The 10,114-nt window shown below is 39.0% G+C and overlaps 2 protein-coding genes across 2 annotated transcripts in view; one reads left to right on the forward strand and one right to left on the reverse strand.

The window, feature by feature from the left end:
- Window positions 1-10,114, forward strand: part of LOC118333861 (dedicator of cytokinesis protein 2-like) — a gene marked incomplete in the record, with an annotated part of 95,202 nt that overhangs the window by 43,092 nt on the left and 41,996 nt on the right. The window contains 1 exon segment of the mRNA XM_035669663.1: window positions 1,597-1,692. Within this exon segment, the coding sequence (XP_035525556.1) occupies window positions 1,597-1,692 (96 nt within the window).
- LOC118333862 (protein INSYN2B) overlaps window positions 3,813-10,114 on the reverse strand; it is a 9,276-nt gene continuing 2,974 nt past the window's right edge. Inside the window, exons 2-3 of the mRNA XM_035669664.1 lie at window positions 8,704-8,778; window positions 3,813-3,996 (exon numbers count right to left, since the gene is read on the reverse strand). Of these exons, the coding sequence (XP_035525557.1) occupies window positions 3,813-3,996; window positions 8,704-8,778 (259 nt within the window). The remainder of the gene's footprint in view (window positions 3,997-8,703; window positions 8,779-10,114) is intronic.

Here is a 10,114-nt window from a genome sequence, read left to right on the forward strand (position 1 = left end):
AGGTGTGTGTGTGTGTGTTTTGTCCCATGAGCATGGAGCTATGACTCTGAAAAGGTACATATTTTACATTTACATGCTTACTTTTGATAAAGGGGTTTGCCCTGTTTATTTTTATGTTTGTCATTAGTTAGTCTTAATTTCTGTTAACTTAAAGTTTACAAATTGATGACTTCTTTTCTCTCTTTTGTTTTTTATTTTTTACAAACCTATACCCGATCTCTTGGTCTTTTTGCCATTAAAAGCCATTTTCAGTATTTATTTGAAAATTTTAAATTTGTTATCTTATTTAAGGCTTCTCTGATCAGGTTTCTGCAGGTTCAATGTTAAATTAATATCAAGGTTGTTTAAGGTTCAAGTACAGCAGGTTTATAAATCTAAATATTATTTATATTGTGATAAAAGATCTAGTATCATCTGGAATTCTCGTTTTATATTCTTGTTGGGTCATCATATTCAGATTAAAAAATATAGTTTGACAGAGTTACCTTAAGCGCCAAATATGATCATATATTGATATTGAGGTAATTAATTTAAAATATCACGATATGATGCTTGTCAGCATCACCACTGCTAACTAACACCTAGTTTTAAATTGAGTTACAAAAAAAATACTATTATACTATAAAATTACGTATATAGTGACGATGGTGATAAAAGAATTATGTACATCACATACTCCTAGGTTCAAGAAACTGTTTTTTATCTTTATTACTAAACAGTTATGGTAGTTATAAGGCTCGACAATTTTAGTTTAAAATTGTATCCACAGCCTAAATTTTCCTTTCACTTTCAGTAGGTGAAACAACCGAAATGGCAGACAAATCTATTACTTCCTTACATTCCACCACAGTTAACGTGTTGGTCTTAATGTCTGACAACACTTGTCAAATGTATTTGTCATGCAGGGTGACATTCAGCAAAGGGTCTGGGCTGGACTCGAACCTGGGCTGCTGCAGTAAGGTGCAGTAAGTGCACTACTGGTGTGACCATAATTATAATATTTTAACCAGGTAACAGTCATTTGACTTGGGATAGGTCTGAGTACAAATACAGACATACTATTAGATCATCCCCTTTGTTTCCCTCTGGGCAGATGGAGGAAAAGAAACATGCCAGAACAGTAGCTTCAAAGGGCACGGGAAAAGATAGGAATGGGAAAGCAGGTCTGCACAGAAAAATCCACATCCAAGTGTCAAAAGCCTTTGTGGTTAAAATGTCCACACTGAAGTTGATTAACCGAATGTTCTGGTGAGGTTTATTTTCCAAAAGTGAACGGATTTTAAAAAGTTTCTGTTTCAGAAGACTATATTCTCTTTCTTGTTTCATTTGATCTGCCATCCATTCATTTGGAGCCAGACTGAAGCTTTGGACTGTGTGTGAAAACTTTGTTTTCTTCACAGTGAGAAGAGTTCATGAGAGGGGAGAACGGCTGCACAAACAAAACCTAACGAATCTCTGTTCTGTATCCATGTGTGTTTTTGTGTGTATTTTCACCTGAGGAAATCGTACAATCTTTTGTTTCCTTATCTAATTTTCCTCTCCATCCCTCTCTGCTATTCTCTTTCTTTTTCTTTGCTCTGTATCCGTTATTCACAGGGGGAAACATTTCAACATATCCAGGACATTGTGGTGTCTCTCCTGAGGATCATCATCCGGACAGTCATCACAATGGGTCGAGAGCATGCCCTAATTGTAAGTACATACAAGCGCTATATATGCTTGACTTTCTGTAAACAGATGCATCTGTTTGTCTTCTGTTTAAAGTGGAGTAGTAAGAAAGGCAACCTTCCATTAGCTCTCATCTGCTATGCAAATTCATTCTGAAACAAAGTATGTCAACAACAGCACATTTTGTTTAAAATACACACTTTTATTGTACATAGAAGAGGAAGATCAGGAAGAGAGGGTCATTGTGGGGGCTCACATAGTGGTGTTCTTAATTAGTAAGTGTGGTGTCATCCAGGATTCTAATTTGTGGCAACTTGTCACCCAGAAACAGCTGAAGTAGACCTTTGAGAGATTAGTGGTTAAGCTCAAACTGCTGTGAACTACGCAGGTGCAAATGGTGTGTGTTTATGTGTGGCCAAAGTAAGGGTGTAGGTGAGTGTTTGCAACTGGGATAGACAGATACATAATTTTTTATAGATTTAATTTTGATCAAAGACATGTTTGCCAATATATAGTTTGTTATAAAATACCATCTTTTTCTATCAATTGTGTTATGACATTCTTTTTTTAAATAGGATTGCATAACTTGATCTGATGTTTTTTTGTACATTTTGATGAGATGTGTAGACCTGCAGTGTATGTTTTTATCATCAACTTTTGTTGCTCTATTGTAGCCTAATGAATCAACTAGCAACGGCATTGTGGCATGAATGCTAGAGATGCTAGATATGGCAATAATCATCTGCTGTATATTTAATGTGAACAGCGTGATGTTTGTCATTTGGGAATAATGTCTCAAAAAGATTGGACATGTTTTGTTTTTTGTGTTAGTGTTTGTGTACTAGGTAACCTACTGTATGCACTCAGTTGGTGGGTGCTGAATCACATGAAATGGATGGTTTTGGTCTCTTCATATGTTGCATGAAAACACAGCATTCGTTTGCACAATTTGTTTTAATAGGTGTCTTATTAGTTCAGACTTAGCAAATATTGATACGTCTTTGAAACATGAATACAGGCCAATAACTAACTATGAAGTGATAATTGGTCTACCCCTAGTTTGCATTGGTTCACAAGTGTATGTACTGTGTGTGTGTGTGTACTTGTGTTTCAGTGAATATGCTGAGTGTGTGTCAATGTCTGTAATGTTGTGCCATGAATTTGTACGCACGTGTGTGTGTGTGTGTGTGTGTGTGTGAAAATTCTTGAAACAAGATTGAGCTTACATCAAAACACTTCCATTTTGGATGTTAATAAAGGAGAGAATCAATCATTCTGTCAGACAACAGTGACAGAATTTTTAATTATCTGACACGGCCTGTCAGTCTATGATCAGCTGCCTATCACATTGTCTCCTAATGTATTCTTAGTACAATCTCCTCTGTGCTCTCCAAAAACCCTGATATCCATCCAGAGAGCTGTCTCTTTGTTTCCGGAGAGCTCATCAGCTTGTTTTCCACTCATATGCTCTTAGCTCTTCAGTTGTTGCTACATTCAGTTTTTGGCCGTGAAGCCGTCCAAAGACACAGTATTCCGATTAGTTGTTAAATTCCTTGGATTTTCAAAATAGTTTGGGTTTCCCTGCTTATTGCCAAAATTTCTTTGAAGATTCATTCTGAGCTGTAGGCGTGAATCCATCTTGGCATAAAAATTCATTCATACATCTGCCCATCTGTCTAGACAGCCAAGTGACAAACAGTACGCCTGTCTGTCATCCAAAGTGTCAATGCTTCATCTCTCCGTTACATAATTGTTATGGGAAAACAATATCCTCACTTTTTGTCAAAAGTTAATCACAAATTAGCCACTGAAGTCTGGTTTCCTTAGAGGGGAGGTCATGGTGATCTCCCTCTTAGACGGATCTGAGAGGAAAGTTCAGCAGCTCCTTTGGTCATATTTTCCTCCTTTAGTGCATTTCCTCTTTCTCTTGATCATTACCTGGTCCCCTGGTGTATATTTTCAGAGCTGAGGTGGAAAAAGTGCCATTTACAGGAATGCAGCTTGGAAAATGCTCACACTGATTTGAATGGCACTTAAACGCACCCACAGGACCACGAGATAGATGCTTTATTCCAAAACTTACTTTGGGGTCTCCTGAAACATAATCATATGGCCAAAAAGTTTGGTGCGGGTTTTTCCAAAGCTTACAGCCACCAGAAACACTTCTTCCGCAGTTTCTTGACACGGGCCTTAGTGCTGGGGCGGCTGGAGGAGGAAGGGGCTAGCGTCGGCTTGGTCAGAGCGGGTGCAGGCACATCATACTCCCCCTCCAGGGCCTCCATAACCCCCTGTAAGCGTCCCTCCTGCTGTCGGAAATCATGCTCCACACTGGAGAGGAGAGAGAGAGAGCAGTTAAAGAGGAAGGAGGGAGCACGGTTTAGAGGTTGAGGTAGTGTCAAATCAAGTCAGATTTATTTATATCGCTCATTTTTCACAAAAAGAGATTAGATGTGGGGGCAGAGAGAGAGGTAGAGAGAGAAGAGATGAGCAGAGGGATGCGAGGACAAGTGGAGGTCTGCTGAGCACAAAGAGAGATTAGAGAGAGAGAGGGATTGAGAGAAAGGTGAGCGAAGGAGTTTTCAAATGTAGTCGCAAAATGCTGACAACACCTTCAAGAGAGGTAGTACTTACGCATAATGCAGTTTTATATTGAGATGTAAAATCGTGTTGTGTTCTTAACTCAGATATGTGCACCTTCAGCACGCACACATACACACACACACACACTTTCACACAGGTCTCAACTCAGCACTCATTTCACGTCCATAGTATTCTTCTGCGCTTCATGCACCAATAGATCACAGGCTGGTGAGATGAGAGAAGTGGGAGGAGAATCAAAAAGAGAGCAGGGAAGAAGAGGAGAGGGGAGGAAAGGAAAGAAGAGGAGAGGAGAATTTGCAAAATGGAGGAGCTGAAGGAAGGAGCAAGGGAGAAACTTTTTTTTTGCTCTTCTGATGTGTTCAAAGCAGACCCTCTTGGCTTTCTTTTTCTATGCTTCTCTCATTCTCCCCTCCCCCCTCTCGTCTCTCTCACGCTCTTTTTCCTCACCGTCTCTGAAGTGTCCACCGCTGCAGGTCATAGTGTAGTATACTTTGAGTTTCTCTCTCCTAACTGTGTTTTTGTGTGTGAGAGAATATGTTTGTGTGTGAGTTGAATTATCAGGGTGGAGCTGCATAGGGTCTGGCATCTGGAGTTAATGAGCCACATGATGAGGCAAGGAGAGCAAAGACAACTACCCACCCTCCCCTCCTCCTTTATTCGAACATCCCAACACAAACACACACACACTTACTCATACACATATACTGTACAAACACATATGTACTCCCCTGACATCCAACGTGTGCATCTTCTACAACAAGCCCACGGCTGAGTGAGGGGAAAAAGGATTGTACAGGGACTTATGAAAGGAGAGACACTGACTCTCTTCTGGGAGTTGGAGGGATGGATAGATGAAAGAAAGGCAAGCTTTAATGAAACAGGGCAGAGAGGTCACTGCAGAATAAAGGATGGAAACAAAAAGGCAGAGGGAGGAGGTAAAGGAGGAGAGGATGAGGGCTACCAGAGACGTGGAGAGAGGAGGGCGGAAAGGTCTAAGCTCCCTGTGAAAGAGCACTGAGATGGAGGGAGTAAGGGGATAGGTAAATAAAAGAGGAAGTAAAAGCTCTGGTGGGCACAGAGGAAGGGAGATGGCTGCCATGAATAAATGATAAAGCACATGTACTATGACTACACATACACACAGTTAGCTATTGTTCACACACACACACACACACACACACACACACACACAACGTGTATATATATCTTGTCTTAGAATGGAAGACATTTCTTTGTAAGGTCTTTCTTTATCCACACACTTCACTAGGTTTCAACCTCCCCCTCTCTCAATCCTTCTAACTACCTCTCTACCAATATCTGCCTCTGTCTCACCATTGTTCATAGGATTACTGCACGGTGGATAAAGCTGCTGCCTTTAGTTAGTTCTGCAAGCTGTCATCTTCAGCATCTTAGCAAACATGTGCGTGACTGTGTAATTGTTGCCTCCGCTCTTGAGAGAAGCTGTTAAATTTTTAAACCTTCTCTTTTTGGTTAAAGTGAAGGTTAGTTATGTACTGTAGTGGACAGTGTTAAGGTTTAGGTTTTGCATGTCACTTGTATATCTTTTTGGTTAGGTGTATGTGTGAGAATACCTTTAGGTGTTGGTCGTGTATACGTGGCTGCATATACTGTATCTCTGTGTGTGTATGTGTTTGAGTTGTTTAAGCTTTGGGAGAAAAACAGAGGGGCTGTCAAAAGTTCCTCTCCCTTTTGTGTCTCATCATACAGATTAATTAGGACTGACAATGGCAAAACATCTTCAGGCGGCCAGCCCACATCAAAACCCCTTTTTTCACCACAAATCATTAGGATGGATGTTTCAGTCCTACGCGTAATTTATCCTCTGCTTGTGTGTCTCTCTTTCCCTATCTGCCATCGTCCTTACCCAGAATCCTCTCTGAGGGTCTGATAAGGATGTTGCTGTCCAATCAACCAAACAGAGCTCTTGTACTTCTGACTTTTATGTGAGTTTGTCCAAATGGGTGACTGAAAATGTAGTGTGTGTAAAAAGAAACTTACACTGATATGTGAGTAGGAAAGTGATTAAGCAGCAGATTCATTAAGCAGACTCATTAACATCTATCACATAGCGTGAAATATATTCATTCCTTTGTTTGTTGGTATGTATGAGTGTGTGCATGAAAGTATGCATATGAAATGTGTGCACAGACGTATCTAATAAAAGCCGGAAAAAGCCATTCTTGTTGTGGATACATGATTATATTTGCATGTGTGCAAGAAAAACAAAGGGAAAGTGGAGCGGGAAAGAAAATCTCTGAAACTGAGTGAAAAGGGTACATGATAATGATGTGAGAAGTAGCAATGTACTCCTGAGATCAGCATAGCCTCAGGCCCATAAAAAAGTCCTCAAAATGTCTGAGGATATCTAAATTCAAGGTCTTTAAAAGTATTGTAATGTCTTAATTACTGTTGTTAGATGTTCTCATGTGTTAATGACAGGTTTCTTTGCACTGCATGCTCACTCTTAGATTACAGAGTAGGTTTATTTATAAAAAGAAAGAAGAGTTACATAAATAGAAAATAATAGTACTTTATGTCCTGTAAACATACATTTTGTCTTGTCCAATATCGTAGACTGCTAATCTGTACAAACACACGTTTTGAATGTTAGATTTTCGTTTTGGAAGCTTTTTTTGTTGGTTTTTTGTTGCTTTTTTAGAACTTAGTTCCAGTGGAAGAGCAGATTAATTTAAAAATAATCATTTAAAATTGCAGTTGCGTTCTTCTGCTTAAGTGAATGGTTATGTAAACTAATTTCCATTTGTTGTTTATGTTGTTATTGCCAAAGTTGACAAGTTTAAACAGTCCTAAAAATATTCAGTTTACAAAGGTATAAAATAGAGAAAAGAAACATATCCTCACATTTGACAGGTGGGAACCAGAGAATCTGTAGCATTTCTGTTTAAAAAAATTACTTGAATGATCAAAATCAATCAAAATTGTTGCCAATTTATTCCCTGTTGACAGATTAATCGACTAATCATGTCAGCTCTAGCTAGCTGTGTATTTTGTGTGTGACCAAATGTGTTCAGTTTGTGCTTCCTTGTCTTCAACTTTGTTGATGTGCTTGCATATGACTCTGTGCAGAGTGAAGGAAGAAGTGTTTTCGTTCACATCTGTGTATATCAGTATGGATATATGGGTGGATGAATATGTTACCATGTGGTAGTTCTTTCCCCTTGGGGTTCATTATGACTTACTGGGCTAAGGATCCTGTTAATTAATATTAAGGGGAGGAGAGAATCGGATGAGGAGGAAGAAGGAGCTGGATGTATCAACAGAGGAATAGAAAGTTAAAAAAACAAGAGGGATGCAGATTCGGGGCTGCTGGGAGGCGAGTGTTTTTGTGAATCAGGCAGAGCTGGAGAGATACAGGCCCTGTAAAATGTGTCTTTATCCCTTGTGGTCTGCAAGGCTGGTTTATATGTGATTGCAAACAAGCAGAGTTAGCTTCAGGCCTAGCTTTGGTCTGATACATGCACACAAAAAGTTTTGGACTAAACAGAGGTTTAGATGCCAGATTATTACAGTTAAAGCAAGTAAATATTTTTCTGTTCTGTTTCTGTGTTCTCAATTAAGCTACTGCATATGTGAAAACCTACATTTCCAGCTTATGTGTGCACAGTGCAGAGAAAGAACCTTGGAGGTTGGGTGGGAGTGGGGCACAGGTGATTATAGCTTTGCCAATTGACAGATGGAATGAGGTAAGGATGTATAGAGGAAACCAGTTTGATTAAAAGTTAGAGAAAGAGGGAGATTGAGCTGGCATAGAATTAAAAAAAGATGGAATGATCTACATAATGAAAAGAATTAGAGAAGGATGGGATGAAGGTGATGGGAGGATTAAACTACAGTATGTGGTATCAGATTGTGAGGGTGCAGCTCCGAAAGCTATAGAAGATCTAAGAATGCAATTACTTATTGAGGTCACACACACAAGGGACGACTGAAACAGAAAAGACACATCATTTAAGTACTAAATTAATTTGCTTGTTTGCACAGAATACTCTTTTGTGCGTAAATAACTGTCTTGGAGAGAGCATCCTCTTCTCATCTCTAGAATACAGTGAGTATTCATTTCAATATTGATGAGGTGCATCACTTGTAGTCTCACATTTTTCATATAATAAGGATATATTGTATGAAAAGTGCAATTATCAGACTCGGAGAAAAGGGCAGAGACAGCAGGATACCAGGAAGAAAGGCTAATGAAAAATAAAACAATAAAGAAAGATGTGCTGAATAAGTGATAAAAACCTGGGAAAGCTAAAAAAACAATGGGATAAAAAATTTTCAAGGCTACCAAAGGCATACTGTTTTCTAGGAGATGTCTCTGGGCTGTTTATTACGCTCCAGGAAAGAATGAGTTGTCACTTATGTAATGCAGTAAGCTCATTATCTTGATCAGGTTACCTGTAGATGATGCAGGCTGTCTTTTGGCAGGTGGGGCAGTTGTTAATGTCCTGACCAGTTCTGTATGAGCTGCGACTGCAGAAACAACAGATGTAAAATATTTACACAAGCCCGCAAAGGGGTTTAACTGTACAAATCTGATATCTGAAATATTATTTTTTTTTTACTACAGATATTGTGTTGATATATATATATGTATATATATATATATTAATATATATATATTAATTACACATACTATTTTTTTAGGGGTGTCCATCTTGACATTAAATGAATTATTGCTCCTGAATTATTTTTGATAAATTTCAGGTTTTGGTATAAGCCACTGAAAACTTAGGTCTCTCTACACTTAACATTATGCAATGATGTTCAACAGCAATAGAAGAAATTGTAAAAATAGCAATTTCGCACTAGAAACAAGCCTACTGGAAAGAGTTTTGCTCTCATGACAGCTGGAGTTACAGTTGTTATTGCTCTCTCCACCTACACATACTCAGTTGTGTTCTCTGTGGGTTGTCACAGGGCACAAAATAAGCTTTTGATGTTTCGCGCATGTGATGCTTCCCAACAGGAGTAACAGGACATCACCTGAACAGTCCTGGTGGGTTAAAAACTGCCTGTTTGGGATTAGATACAGGTGAAAATAACCTCTAAGCATTGTTTGCAGTGACTGACTTGGCTGGTCTAGTTGGGAGCAAAACATTACATAACAATATTATAAGCACTATGTTCAGTGAAAAATATCTTACTACTAGCTGCGTTGAAAATTGGTGCGCATTACAGAAAATATAAGATTACACATGCAGACCGTGTTATCAAGGTTGAACAAGTCTACAGAGCTGTTGGAAAATAAAGTCAGATAAAAAAATCTGACAAGCTCATGCTGACTGCCATGTAATTAAAACGCTTTATTTTGCCAAGATATTTTGGCTGCGCGTTTACTGAACTGTGTAGATGAGAGCATAGCTGATTTATGTTGATAAAATAGACATTTTAATTACATGGAGAGAGACCGTGTGACTGGCGTCATTTCTTCATCCCCAACTAGTCTTTATCAAAGACAACAACAGCAAGAGAAGATGAGTATTTGCTTCGAGAGAGAGAAGAAAACAAGTAGCTGAGCACAGCAGCAACCTTTTAGCTCTACCGACACTTTTATCACGGCGGCCCACTTAAAGTACTTTCATTTCTGGCACAGCATCAGATATACATGTAGTCCCTCTTAGTTGCTGGTTCTTTTACTTTTCTCTCTCTTTTTACGTCTTTTGCTCTAAATTACTCTCTCGTTCTGTCTCTCTTTCTATTCTGTCCCCCTATCAGTCTACCTTTAACCCCTTTTTACCCTGTTTTTCACACACTTGGGATGAGGCATGAGCGTCCTCACAGCAACCGTGCACACACACACACACAC

The sequence above is a fragment of the Morone saxatilis genome, unplaced genomic scaffold (genome assembly GCF_004916995.1).
Source record: "Morone saxatilis isolate NCDOM2014 unplaced genomic scaffold, NCSU_SB_2.0 Contig22, whole genome shotgun sequence".
Taxonomy (NCBI): domain Eukaryota; kingdom Metazoa; phylum Chordata; class Actinopteri; family Moronidae; genus Morone; species Morone saxatilis.